Source organism: Watersipora subatra, chromosome 6 (assembly GCF_963576615.1).
Source record: "Watersipora subatra chromosome 6, tzWatSuba1.1, whole genome shotgun sequence".
Taxonomy (NCBI): Eukaryota; Metazoa; Bryozoa; class Gymnolaemata; order Cheilostomatida; family Watersiporidae; genus Watersipora; species Watersipora subatra.
This window is the reverse complement of record NC_088713.1, coordinates 2,147,085-2,162,262: the sequence shown is the minus strand read 5'-3', so window position 1 is coordinate 2,162,262 and position 15,178 is coordinate 2,147,085. Positions and strand designations below refer to the sequence as shown.

Sequence of the window (15,178 nt, the reverse complement as noted above, 5' to 3'; positions counted from 1 at the left end):
TGCAATGTAATATACATACAATTCACATCAGCAAAAATATATGAAAAAATCTAATTTGTCATAAATCATAGAAGGAGTAGTTAGTTCAATTATTTAGTTGAAGTATTTAGTAGCAGTAGTTAGTAGCAGTATTTAGTAGCAGTAGTTAGTTGGAGCAGTTAGTTGGAGCAGTTAGTTGGAGTAGTTAGTTGGAGTAGTTAGTTGGAGTAGTTAGTTGGAGCAGTTAGTTGGAGCAGTTAGTTCGAGCAGTTAGTTGGAGCAGTTAGTTGGAGCAGTTAGTTGGAGCAGTTAGTTGGAGCAGTTAGTTTGAGTAGTTAGTTGGAGCATCAGCCAATCATGCTAAAATTTGTGAGTTCAAAATCTATATGATGCAATATTTTTACCAACCTGCAGCTGTTGCTTCAGACAGACGAACAGACATGACTCTTATAATAAAAATTTGTTATATTTTATAGATATTCGAGATGATGGACGTGAAGGCACGGTCAGACTGTATCAAAGAGATAGATCTACTCAAAGTGAGTGATAATCTATCATTTCGAGCTTAGGCGATTTGTAGGGTAATCATCCACCCAACCTTCTCACCCAGTAACCTTATAATTACGAAAGAAAATCAAACTTTGCTCAATGGAGAAATATATTCATTGAGTCTCACAAAATATTTATTAATTTTTCATTCTCCTGCTTACTGTGTATTCTGTGAAAAGGGTTCTTGTAAATACTTGCCCTTCATCGCTTTTGAAATAAAATATTTTAGCGACCTGACGGAAGGCACAAACCGATGTGTTTCAAGTTGGATGAAATCGGTCATAAAATACAGAAACAGTATTTATATTGATACACAATGACAAAGTGCGATTTATTAATATGAAGTTGTTCGTAAAAATTCAGATGGCAGCAAGAGTATATCCTAGATGTCTTGTTTCGACAGCATTTAACATTATACACTCCCATCAGTGTGTGCCATTTGATTGGCTAGAAATGAGGAACACTTGATTGTGGGCCCGAAAAGACTCGCTCAGTGACTTATCCGGGTACCATAAGACCACAAGCTAGACAAGTTTTTATGATAAGAACATGCAGTACTTACTAGTAACCCGGCAGTCTCAAACGCTGGGAAAAATAATAAGGTCTGCCAATAAAGGATGGAGAATAAGTAGATGAACAAAAGTTCTAACACGCTGGAAGGTCAATGATTGATGCAGGTGGTAGTGAGCCGAATTCTGCGGGTTCGAATCCCGTAAGGTGCGATTCTTTTTCCCAACCTCATCCATGGCCATGTCTTGACTCCAGTCAAAATTTTATACTAGATTATCTTCACTCATTGACTAGACACTCCTTTGGCATGAGGCCTGATCTTTCACGAAGATACAATTGTATATCAATACATAGCGGTAGACAATATATCTGGGTTCGCCTCGAGGTATGCACAGTGTTTATTAATATCCTTTACACGCAAGTATTTGAAATCAATATTGGACAATAGAACTTTTGTAATACGGACTATCCATTGTTGCTAGTCCTTCGCTTTTGCTAATTATAATTGATTGGGTACCTGGGCCTCCATCTACCCTCCTCTCCATGCACCTCCTTCTAGAAGGTTCCGATCAGCAGTTCGACTGAACTATGTTCATTTCCTGTATGTCAAGTATGCATTATCCGTTATTGGTTGAGATATCATTGTACACCCACATGGTTAGATTACTGATAGTATTTCAAGTATATTGGCTATCGAGGATAGCTAGCTATCCTGATATATAGGATATCGCTAGCTTGATAGTTTTGCCGATGCTCTAGAATGTTAGGAGTGATTGGAACGATTGTAATGCTCTCATATGATTGTTCTTATCAACAAATCTTAAAATAACACATCTTGGGTTACATTAATTTTATTGTTTCTTTCTCTTCTAAAATTCATTTGAATACTTATTATAGTTTGAGAGTCGGTGGAGTCGGACATTTCTTTGCAAATTTATCGTAACTCTTTGTGTTCTACAAAACTATAACCGATGGGCAGCTCAGCCATGTTGAATGATGAATAAAAACACCAAGTTGTTGGCAGACGTGATTTTCTCACTGCACTGAGTCGGACATTTTAGAACTTTCATAACTTGTTCCGAATCGCTGTGTTTCCATGATGCGCATCATTCGCAAATTAGAGCCAATATGCAGGCTATCCGTGTCATGGAAACGGCATAAATGTGCGAGTTTTGTGATCGCAGAACTTTATCGAATCCAACATGCTTGCGAATAATGCACATTAGAATATCGATGGCTATTACATTATGAACATTTTTACGCTTCAGTCGTTTTTTATTTCGATTTGCGCAGTCTCCAATGCCCAATGTTGTGGACGATTGCTGCTAAGCTTAGCGTGACAAGACTGCGTAATTATTTAGAGTCATTAATTAGGTTAATACTTGACCTATGGGGTCAAGCAGTGGTGCCATTCCCCCATGCACGATCATCATGGAATGCATCATGGAAACACTTTAAGGTTTACTTGCAACAAAATTCACATTACCATTATTTGGTATCAAAAGATTCACTACGTTTTGCTGTGCTGTGTTGTAGTTGCAAAATATGTGGAAATGTGATAACAAGCTCTTAAAAGCTCAAAAGCGAACAGTTTATCGCCGCCATCACAAAACCGTCGTATATCAGAATCCGTTATCTGCAATTTTCAGCAATCTCATTGCCTTTGTACCGTGTATCAAATTGCTCTTGGCAATCTTTTGAGCAATTATTACAAGTAATAAATTTTCGAGTGCCCATTGTGGCATGCTGCACCAATTTTTACGTAATTTGACAAATTTTTGGTGTTAATGTTTTTGGGCATACTAGACACCGGTCAGCACACGAGTTGTGTTTAGTCATGCTAGACACTTGTCAAAATGATGTGTCAGCTTGGGCAGGCTTGCAACGTGTCGAAATGCTGTGCGAGTTTGGGTAGCCCTGACATGTGTTGACACGCTAGGCCTATTTGAACATACTAAATGTAATTGAACATTCAAAACATGTTCGGGCATGCTAGTCTTACCAGGAATCGTTCAAGCAAGTTGAATGCGTGTTGAATGCGGTCTGCCAATGCAAACATCTTTGCTATTCCGTCCAAGTGTGTACAATCATATGTGCTTTCATTTGGTTGTATTTTCTATCAAAATTATCTGCTTTTTGGTTTATCAAGAATTTAGACACTACTAATTTAAAACATACCGAATGTCTAACTGCTAGTCACATATATATATATATACATATATATATATATAATATATATATAATATATATATATATTACCTTTATGTAATATATATGTATATATAATACATACATGTAATATATATAATACATGTAATATTATAAAATATGATGCAATTCATTTTATATATATACATGTAATATATATTACATGTATTATATTACATGTTTTATATTACATGTATATATATAAAATATAAGATATTCGCGTCTCGCAATTTTACTCAGAGTCCATTAATTTTTGTTTTTCATAATAGTCAATAATTGTCAAAACAAACTGCTTCAAATTTGCAACTTGACCAACAGCTCATGGGCAACTGTATGATGTGTAACTGTATGATGTGGTGGTAGATTACCACTTTCCTTCAAACTGAGGTTTAACAATACAGCTCACACTGTAGGCTCATACTGATGATTGCAAGAAGATAATAACAACTGGCGGTTCTATTTCCTGTGCTATCTCATTCGTTTAAATACTTTGTCCCCTTATAGTTCATCCCTAAGGAGTTGTACTTCCTTTATGATGAGTTAAGACATGCTTATCTTTTGTTTTACATTGTAGCAACTCAACCATCCGAACATCATACGGTATCTCGCATCCTTCGTCGAGGAAAATGAGCTTAACATAGTCTTAGAGCTGGCTGACGCAGGAGATCTTTCTCGAATGGTCAAGGTAAGTCTCTATTTCCTGTGGTATCTACTATATACTATAATTATTGTTTTGTGGGGATTGTTTAACACAACTTTGACCATATTTGGTTTTTTATGGGTTGTTAAATCAATGTACAGTAAAACCTCTATTTGAGCGCAATAGTGTTGTATTTTTCAACTTTGAAGAGAAATAATTGAGATTAGACATCTGATGATTGTGATGATTAGTCTTCTCAGGTACATGGTCACGAAAACTATGGCAACCACTACAGCCACCACACGAAAGAATTTATTGTAATTGATGTAGCCGAGTCATTATTAGTACCATTTTTGGGGACAATTTTCTACTGATCACTTTCTATTATGGATTCATAAAGATCAAAGAATGTCAGTGGCGGTCAAATAGATGTGGTGCTCAACCAAAGGGTGGCGCTCTATTTTTCAACCCTTCTATATTGGCGTTCTATTAGAGGCGGTGTTCAAATAAAGGTAGCGTTAAGATAGAGGTTGTACAGCAATATTTATTTTTAATTGTTCCAGCCTTGGTGAAATCTGGGCGTATGGCAAGGACAATAGAGCCCTTCAATTATCATGGAGTCACTCTTTTGTTAGTATTTGGTAGCCTTCATATACTATGTATAAACGGTTTTACACTGTCAGTCTCCTCTCTAAGATACGAATGTCAGAGCATAGTCTATTAATATGAAAATTCTTTTGCAACGAACTGGTTGATATCAGCGAAAAAAATAAAATCGTTTACAAATAATAGCTTGAGATCCCTACAGCTGGATCTTAAACTATAGAATTTGACCATCCCTCCTTCATTTAGAAAGAATCACCACTAAGCACTTTCCATTATTTTTTCTGTCTCCATGCTGATTGGCTCAATAATATTTAGCATTGACTCATCTCAGTTATTCTTCACTGTTCAGTTCACTATACAGCGTACTATAAAAGTATGCGGTATGTACAGGAACGTGTACTTACATGTAAGTAATTATGAAAGGTTATAAAGCAGTTGAAGGGTTCTGAAGTGTTACTATTATGGCTCATACTTGATAAAGATCTAGTTTTTATATTACAGCAATTATCATATCATGGGTGGGCCTGTGCATTTAACAGATAGACGTGCTAGAGGTACAAGCTACTTGTATGTCTACTTAAAACATTAAAGTAAAACTAAATAGGGCCAATATGAAACTGCTATGAAAAATCAGCCTAGCCACATGAAGAACTCCCTGAGTTGGTCAACCAGCTGACACAGAGGATCACTGCTGCATCTTACTGACTTTAAAAAGTTACCCGTTTGTTCTGCCTAGGCAATTCTCATTGGGCAACCTAATTTATCTTTCTAGGCCTTTCTTTGGCCATACTAAGTCAAGGGATGTCGGGCAAACCCTTATCAGTGTATCGGTTAAAGAACATTTTCATCACCTTTCACTAGTGCCTACATTTATCATAAAGAGCAGTGTGTCAGCAACTCTGGTCTGCCAAAGCTGAACTTGCAAAGGTTACACTCACACAAATGCTGACAGTTCTCTCACCTCTCTCCTGTAGAACACCGAGTATTTAGTAATATTTAGTCTGCAAATGAATTAATGTTTGTTTTATTGTTGTTCTTCAAGGTTCTAGAGGGAATCACAGTCTAAAAGACTCACTATTATTCTCACTTTTTTAGATACCTCTTTATCATTTCCTGTCCCAAAATCATTACTATAATAAGAGTCGTATTTGTCTGTACTTCTGTCCGTCTGTCGCCACGGTTAGTTGAGATAAATGGTTGCTACAAGTGGGATTTGAAATCACGATATTCAGTTCGGTAGACTCGCACTTTAACACCGTCTTTTTGAGTTTCAGAATAACTGCACATCGAGTTATTTTCTGTGCTTTTTGGCACTCCTGACGATCTCTCACATCAAACTAGACTGTCAGGGTACTAGTTAGAATGTATTTACACGTTCTCAATTTAGTGCCATATCAATAATATTTTGTAATTATTTAGCGTTATTTTATCTTTCCAAAAACAAAAGCATTTTTTGCTTAAGTGTTGTTATTATCTAAAGGATGGTAGTATGTTATGTAAAGTACATCGCAGTTGTTAACACAAATCATCCCTGCTTCCAAGCCCAGTTATAATGGTTGTGTACACACGGTGACTAATATACGCGCCACTTAGTGGGATAATTTACTCTCTCCGTGTGTACCTTGTATCCTGTGTCAGTCATGTACTCTCTCTTATATTCAAGGGATATATTCGTAAACATCAAATGTTGTGTGTTTAGGTGTCTAAATTGCTAATCCACTTTCTCCAGATGTTAGTAAGTGGTAGTAGGAGCTGGATGTAGGTAGTAGGCGGGCCAGCCTATAGCTAACGGCTGTTGTCTAGTGTTATCAGCTATCAGAAGCAGGAATTGATAGTTTTCTACTAAATCTCTTGTATTGTCATGACAGGTGTTTATTCGGTCTAGCTTTGTTTGTCTGGGAGATCTTGTGATACAATTTATGATAGACAATAATGGATATGTGATAATAATTTTTGTAAGGTGTACACTAAATTTTGAATTTGTTTCCCCTGGCCTATCATTTGCTTACATTCCTTGTACTTTTGTTCAGTTAACACTTGAAGACTGGGTCGTGATGATTTGGGGTATCTTTACCTGATTCCACCACTGAGTAAGCTTAGTGACGTAGTTTCAGTTTGTTTTTTAAAACTTCAAGTTTCCGTAGGATTGCAAAATTCTGGTCACCGTGTTCGTAATAGGTTTACAGTATAATGCTGAAGTTTTAAATTTATTGGACAATTAGTTTTGGAGATATCGTTGAAATACCATGGACACTATAATTGACTGAAAACTTGAACATGGCTGCTAACAGAACATTTGTTCCAATGACACATTGGTTGAATTCTTGGTAATTTAATTCTAACAATAGACAAAGCTAGAAAGCTTTTTCTCCTCGGCAACGAGAGGTTTACACCAACACCATTAGTTTTTCTATTTGTAACAAATATACACTCTCTATGAGACTCGGCGTACTGCAATCATTATGTTTCTGCAGTTATCTCTAAAACACGACTTTTTTGAAAGAGTGAAAAAACTGTCTACTCGTTGGAGTTTAATATGACGTTCAGTTAAAAAGGAGTTGTGCTCTCTTAAGTACTTTTACATGCCATTGAAACTTGTTAATATGGCCTAGATCAGGGGGCTTGCTTGTGTACAAGGTGAGGCTTCAAAGGGTTAAGTCCTCTCTTACAGTGGCTGTATAGATAATTTTGCACACCATTGTACATTTTATAATGGATAGTAAGTCAGACCTACTGTAGTCAGACCTAAGTAGTCAGACCTACTGCTAACAGCACTCTATGCTCTGAAAAGTGTGGCGTGTTATAACTAACTACATCAGGGATGGTAAAATGATTTTGGTCATGATCCGCTTCAGCCAAATCTGACAAATTAAAGATCCACAACAAGCTGAAGATGTGCATCTTTCTTTTTTACTATACATAAACATGTAATTATTTGTGTACATCTTAAAACAAGGCGGCAAATACGATTTTAAAACACTTTGTTTAAATACATATTTGAACTAAAAATCAGTGAATGAATGTGCTGTAATAAATGTCTGATATCAGTGAGAAAAATGGATGAGTGGGCTTTGACTTCACAATACTATTGTAACTATTCCTGCTACTGACAGCACATCTTAAAATTCTTGAAGAGGAGTATTTGCAAGTCGTATTTTATGATTGTTTTTTGACAAAATTCATTGCTAAAAACAATGCATTTACACAAATTCTAAAAAAAGTTTAAAAAAATATTTTTGAATCTAAATCAAAAAAATACCTCAAATATTTTTAACAGCCATCTTGAAAGATCAACACAAAAAACTACAGGGATCCACATCCGAATCTAGATCCGCCATTTGGTCATAGCTGAACTAGAATGTTGGAATAGTTACCGTACTTATCATTTGACTTGTGCTTTTCTCTGGAGTCACTACTTACTATTTACTCTTCAGGTGACTCGTAATTTTTTTGCTATCACAAATCTGTTTTGCGATTAGATGTCACTCGTCTGGCATTTTTTTTTCAAAAGTAAAGCCTTGACGAGTGGCATCAAATCATGAAACAGATTTACGCTAGAAAAAGGTTCAGAATTGAACTTTCCAAATTATTTTTTGCTTTGATATGATATCAATAGATATGCTGCTCGCAGATCTTGAATACTGTCAAACTTCCACAGATGAGTTTGACCGCTCTATGACGCTCCATGACCCATGTGCTCTATGACCCATGTCACATATCTGAATTTGTGAGTGTGAGAACAAATATTCCCATAATAAAACCTTGTTATTGGATAAATGTGATGGATATATATCAACAGCAGTCTCCCAATGCTGACCTTTAAGGCTGGTTCACACTATATTGTCGTATCTCGGCATTGATGCCACAATACTTTGGTGATCGTCGATGATAACAATGTTCACACTATCACAAACCAATCCGTATTTATTTATATTATCAAATACCCATCCACGTTTGCATCGGCAAATACTCCATGACGTAGTGTTCGCATTTTTCTTTTTAAAATTTTGTGGAAAACCATTTTGTTTTCGCGTGTTTGAATAAAACGTAAATCATAAACGGAAATAAATAAACCACACTATCCGCGACCGCTAATTCTTATCGCTGAAATGGTTCACATTGTAAAGGCTATCATCGATGCTCACCGAAATAATGGGCAAGTTTGACAACTGCAAACTTTCTCGACGTGTCCGTGTTGCTTTGTCGATGCCTTTAGTTTACAGGTAACATAATCGATGGTATAATAACATAAGCTGACTCTTTGTCTGCCATAATACGGTTCTGTTTGCAGTACTTTCGGACACAGAACAGGCTGATACCAGAGAAGACAATATGGAAGTACTTTATACAGATTTGCAGCGCTATTGAGCATATGCACTCCAAGCGTGTCATGCATAGAGGTAACCATCTACTCATTTCATTCTATCTTCATATCGTCTTTGACAATTAATATGTTTCTATCGCGCGAATGATGCGGCTTCGGAGTTGTGTGTACGTGAACAGCCTGTCTTGACAAATGGTTGTTTTTGCGGAGTTGTCCCCCGGCGAGCGGGGCGAGCAAACACACAATACTCACTACACCTGATGCATCAGCTGCACTGAAAGGGAGTTGTTCTCTTCCGTCTTCTCTCATTGGTAATCATAACAGATTTAGCGCACAAATTTATGTAGAAAAAATGAAATATAAAACGTTTAACAAGAGACCAGTCTCTGCAGTAAACTTTAGTAGAACTTGAGAACTTAGGCAACAACAGCGACTAAACATGTGGTTATTTTTGCGCTCAGTCAGTTTTATTTGTATTTTTGTATCAAGTCAGTTTTACTTGTTCTTATTGATTTTATTTTTAATTAATTTTATTATTAAGTTCTACTAAAGTTTACCACAGACACTGGTCTTTGGTTAAAGTCGTTGGTTCTTATCTTATTTTTTGCTACATAAATTTTTGCGATAAATCCGTTATGATTACCAATGAACCGACATAACATCGCAGCCAAGCCGCATAGACGGAAGAGAACAACTACTTTTCAGTGCAGCTGATGCATCAGGCGCAGTGTGTATTGTGACAAGCTGCTGTGTTGCTCGCCACACTCGACAGGCAACAACTCTGCAGAAACAACAGTTTGTCAAGACAGGCTAATGAATAGCATTTCAATAGACATTCGCGAGTTCATGATTGACGCAGATGTTTTGTTAAGAAGATGAAGAATTTTTACACAAGAGGTCATAGCGGCACATTATGAACTTCTCATATCAAAAGATGAACGACTAAAGAGTGGAAAATGCTAAAAGTGGAGTAGCTTGCGAGACTTTTTTCTTGTTCATCCGCGAGTGTCGTCATCATATTTTGCAAGCATGAAACATTCGAGAAAAATATTCGAGTAACAAAACACGCTTGACTCGCTGGTTTTGCTGTTTTTATCATGTGGACGATGTGAACTTGCGGATTCATGGAAACATAAGTAATACTGGATATATCCAAGCAATAACTGCCAGCGCACTCCTTTCTCTTTGTTTTCTGTTAACCGGTAGCCGGTGTCAGCTCGTGGGCTCTTCGAGATATCACCCTTGTGCAGTTGGTTTTTTACAAATATCTCATTGTTTGCGCGATTTGTTTGCATGCTTTCTAGCCAAGGCACTTATCTTATCATTCATTCGTTGGAAGCGCATAGTTAGCCTTTGTTCCTTGCGATAAGAGCTCAGCTAGATGAATAGAGTCTGTCACAAGAGAAGACAAAATCAGTTTCTAAATAAAATGATGTTTCTTTAGGTAATGAGAGGATATTGCATGAAAATGTTTCTTACGCTCGGTGGGAAATGTGGAGTTGTTTGTCCTGTTCCTATAGTGTTAGTTTAAATACAAGTAGTCCTCACTTAAAAATGAGGAGTTATCATGCCATTGACATTTGTCTAACATTCCATTGTCATGTGTGTGGATAGAAGGTACATGTGTATGAACTAGGTTTGCTAATAGTCGAGCCTGTTCCGCGAAGAGCATTGACCCAGTATAATACATCCTTAGATACTTGTACCTGTTTACTAACTTCTTTCGCAAAGAGCTCATAGACAGATGGCTAGATTAGCAAGTAAATTTTTTTATTTATTTTGCTTATATTTTATTTAAACCCTAAATAGCGGCAGTGGTGTAGTGGTTAGCATTCTGGAATATCAAGTATCAGGTCAAAGGTCCTTCTAAAAATCGTGAAAGTTATCAAAAAATATGCTGCCGGCGAGTCAAAAAGCGCCAAGAAAGCAGCTGAGTTGTTAAAATATGCGCATCGTCATATATCAGCAGCATTCACACTATCTGCCCTGGTTGAAGCTATATAAAATAAAGAACTGTGGTATATACAAATATTACATGGACCGAAAAATACCAAGAAAGTACACATAAAGAATAGGTAGCATCCACCACCATGTACTCTGCAGCAGTCAAACATTTGTTCACATGCTCTTGCACATTTGAAAATTTTATTAAAAAGAAAAAGTTAACATTTAATTTATTTGTTAAAAGTTCAACACTAATATTAAAAGCCATTAGAGAAAGAGAAAATGTGATGAGGTACATTACAGCATAACTAACCTATACATATGCAATACAGTAGCCTACTACCGACTACAACGTTTATCAACAGATACTCAAATGGGAGTTTATTTAACTACAGAAGCGCATCATGACAGGATCTTCAGATCGCAACACTGTACAAATTAATGGAGTCCTGAAAAGGCCGGGGCTTGTTTAACCAGGGAATTGCTTATCGATGATGTTTTCAGAACATAGCCCCGAGTTCGGTTGTATTCTTTGCTGGCTCTTCAGGTGTTTCAGTTTTTTGCAAGTAGAGTGAGCATGATAGAAATATGTCACTGTTGGGTGACTTGCTGCCGACGGTGGCTAACCTTGCCTGATCAGCTAGTCATGCACTGGCCTGTACTAGTATTATCATGTAGAAATGGAGGCAGTTGTAAATCTGATGGCCACTAACATGGCAGTTGAGGTATTGAGAACGAGAGTGAAGCTAATGCTTTAACAAAACATTATCCATCAGCAAATAAAATGCTTTTATACTTTTAAAATATTGCTTTCACACCTCCAAACAGTAAGAGTTACTCAGAATGTTGGTACTACATGATTACCTGCGCAAGATGCAGTAATGATACCTCAGCTAAACAGGTTTTAAATGCTATCACAATCACTATGTTTCCATGACACGCATGATGCGCAAATTTGAGCCAATCCACATCATGGAAATGGCAAAAATCTGCAAGTTAAGTGAGTTTTGCGATTTGCAAAACTATTGAATCAATCATGCTTGCGAATTATGGAAACAGCACTTGTGAACAATATGCATTAAAATACCCTGCCAGCTATTCAATTTTAAACATTTTCAATACTTCCGTTGTCTTTTCTCTTATAACGTACAATTCTTTACCTTTTTTCAACAAGACTCCGGAGTCTATCCGTTTCATGCGAATGTCCATAGAAACACTTAATTTGCACGATAAAGCAATGTGCACACAACTCCCAAATCCGCATGATGCGCTTCATGGAAACATAGTGATTCTAAGAACCTGCAGGGCGTCAATCGGTCAATCCTTCTGTATCCATTCATATCTATTGGTTGGTTAACACTCAGGACTGAAAGAGGAAGGTTATCAGTTCACATCTCACTATGGGCTGTCAGAAAAGGCACCTGCTCTTTTAGTTGCTCTTATGTCTCAACAGCATAACCTTAGAGTCGCTGTACGCCTGCGTGGTGTTGGTTTTCATCGGCTTCTATACCTTTAATCCATTTCAGACATATTGGTTGTGCCTTTTCTCTGACTTGGGAGATTCGGAGGCGAGAGAATCCTTTAAATCCTTCAAGACAATTCAGTTAGTCCTGGCAGCTTATTTAAAGGAAGTGAAATGATCCGACCATTGTTAATTATGACAGACCCATTCTTTACTAACTCGACCCACTGACCTTCATAGCATCATGTCATCATTGCTTAGTACGACTTCAAAAATTTTGTTTCCAACAATCTATTTACCGGTATTACCTTCTGCATGACTTCCTTACCGTACTGATGGGCATCAGTTTAAAAAAACGAAATTTGTTTATCTATGTCATCTCTGTTTTTTGTCTTTAGCTTTCTGAATGTATTGTTTCTTTTCATATTTGACATTTTTAAAGGACATAAGATCTGTCTTTCTATGTTTATGTTTTCGGATGCTGCCGATGCCATTTAGCTGAATTCGACTTTAAACATTTCACATGTTTATAGTCGAATTCAGCTAGATCTAGAAAATTTTAATGTTTCTTTCATGCTGAGTTTATTGAGCGTTTTGAAGAGGAAATCATAGATGTATCATTAGATGGGTTGGTTTCTGGTGGGCTATATGAGATGCTTGATCAGTATAATTATTAGATTTGCACTAGCTATGCATCTCAAGTTCTATTATGTTTTATGTTCTTATTGCAGATATAAAGCCTGCCAATGTGTTTATCACAGCCCAGGGTGTGGTGAAGCTGGGGGATCTTGGCTTGGGGAGGTACTTCAGTTCGCAGACAGACAACGCCTACTCACTATGTAAGCCTCTGAGGTTTTTTGTTGACTCAAGCAGACTATATAACCTACAGTTAAACCCTACTTTACAATCAACCCAACTTACAGGTTTTTGAGGATATAAATTATGCCTTGCAAGTAAAACATCGACACCTGTAATCACTTGCTCAGTGTCCTAGAATATTGGCCGTACTAGCACATATTTAATGTTTTGCAACCTGTGTGTCGTTGGCTAATAATAACCTGCTTGTGCGGTCTCACAACCTGCTTGTGGTTGTCTCAAAACCTGATTGTGAATGTCTCACAACCTGCTTGTAGGGTCTAGCCTCCTGCTTTTAATGTCTAACCACCTGCTTAGAATGTCTTGCAACCTGCTCATAGATGTTATACAGTTTGTGATTGTTTGGTGAGTACCTAGGTATTCATATAGTATCAACCTTAGCAGTTTTTGACATATTTCTGTATGCATGTTGCAGTGGGCACCCCCTACTACATGTCACCTGAGAGGATACACGAAACGGGGTACAACTTCAAGTCGGATATTTGGTCTCTCGGTTGTCTGTTGTATGAGGTTAGTATCTGTTAGCCTGAGTTCCTATCTTATAACAATATTTTGTTTAATAAGCTTGAACTCTAACCTTATTTTTATGCCGATGCAGCTGGCGGCCCTCCATAGTCCATTCTGGGGAGAGAAGATGAATCTGTACTCTCTGTGTAAGAAGATAGAAAAGTGTGATTACCCTGAGCTCTCGAGTAAGTTTATCAAGCTGTCTGGAGCTGAAGCTATGAAAGACCACCTTAAACTCACACATAACTAGGCTATGAATTTGAACCCTGATACAAAGTTGTTTGAGCCGTAAAAAAACTTCCAGTAAATCAATATCGAAATAGTTTGAGTCAGGCAGTACCTTTAAATTTGCATAATACATTTTATTGTCATGTGTGTGGATAGAAGGTACATGTGTATGAACTAGGTCTGTTAATAGTCGGGTCTGTTCAGCGATGAGCATTGAACGTGTATAATACATCCTTAGATAATTGTAACTGTTTACTTCCTTCACAAAGAGCTCATAGACAGATGGCTAGATTAGCAAGTAATTTTTTTAATCTATTTTGCTTATATTTGATTTAAACCCTAAATAGTGGCAGCGGTGCATTGGTTGGCATTCTGGAATATCAAGTATTAGGTTAGAGGTTCAAACCACACTTCGGTATATCAGGAAGAGCATCTGGTCTTAAATCGCTTCTGTTTATCAATATGGCTCCTGCTTATCAATATGGCTCCTGCTTATCAATATGGCTCCTGCTTATCAATATGGCTCCTGCTTATCAATATGGCTCCTGCTTATCAATATGGCTCCTGCTTATCAATATGGCTCCTGCTTATCAATATGGCTCCTGCTTATCAATATGGCTCCTGCTTATCAATATGGCTCCTGCTTATCAATATGGCTCCTGCTTATCAATATGGCTCCTGCTTATCAATATGGCTCCTGCTTATCAATATGGCGCTGAAACATTACAGCCACTCAACATCGTAAAAGCTGTTCTATCCCAGAGTAGTAAAAAATTATTAGTAGTGAGACAATAGGTCTCACTTAATGATGGGTTACATTCTGAACAGTCTTCCGTTAAGTGATTCTGGTGTTAAAAACTTTCTCGGAGTCCCTTTTGTATACTCCTATAATGTAGACACACCTGGAACGTAAATAATCTAGTCCACGCTATACGGTCTTTACGTTGTACGAACAGTAAAATACATGTGCATGTAAATTATAACAACTTCCCAAACTCACCCCTTTGACCCTTCGAAACAGGGTTAATTTTTCAAGTTATTGATTTTACAGTAACTGTAGTATTATTGGTTTGTATCGACGACCTTTCTCCTTTTTCCTATTTCTTATTATTTTCATTTAGCTTCTTTGAACACGCTTTTGACAAATTTTGCAATTTTCTACAGGGTGTCGTAACTCCGAGTCATAGTTTAGTGAGAACTACCTGTTTACAAAGATCAACCGTCTTTCAGTTTCATAGCACCAGAAAGTGTAGATGTTATAAAATATTTCCTATTTTACTAGAGCAAGAATATATAGTCTATAATATAATATATAGTCTATTGTGTGATTTATCTACTAAAACTT

General features: G+C 37.0%; 1 protein-coding gene across 2 annotated transcripts in view; it reads left to right on the top strand.

Annotated features, from left to right (window-relative positions):
* Positions 1-15,178, top strand: part of LOC137398981 (serine/threonine-protein kinase Nek7-like) — a 38,479-nt gene that overhangs the window by 7,982 nt on the left and 15,319 nt on the right. For both annotated transcript variants that reach the window (XM_068085140.1, XM_068085139.1), the window contains exons 4-9: positions 456-518; positions 3,821-3,931; positions 8,784-8,892; positions 12,954-13,061; positions 13,514-13,608; positions 13,697-13,790. In XM_068085140.1, coding sequence (XP_067941241.1) covers positions 456-518; positions 3,821-3,931; positions 8,784-8,892; positions 12,954-13,061; positions 13,514-13,608; positions 13,697-13,790 — 580 coding nt within the window. The remainder of the gene's footprint in view (positions 1-455; positions 519-3,820; positions 3,932-8,783; positions 8,893-12,953; positions 13,062-13,513; positions 13,609-13,696; positions 13,791-15,178) is intronic.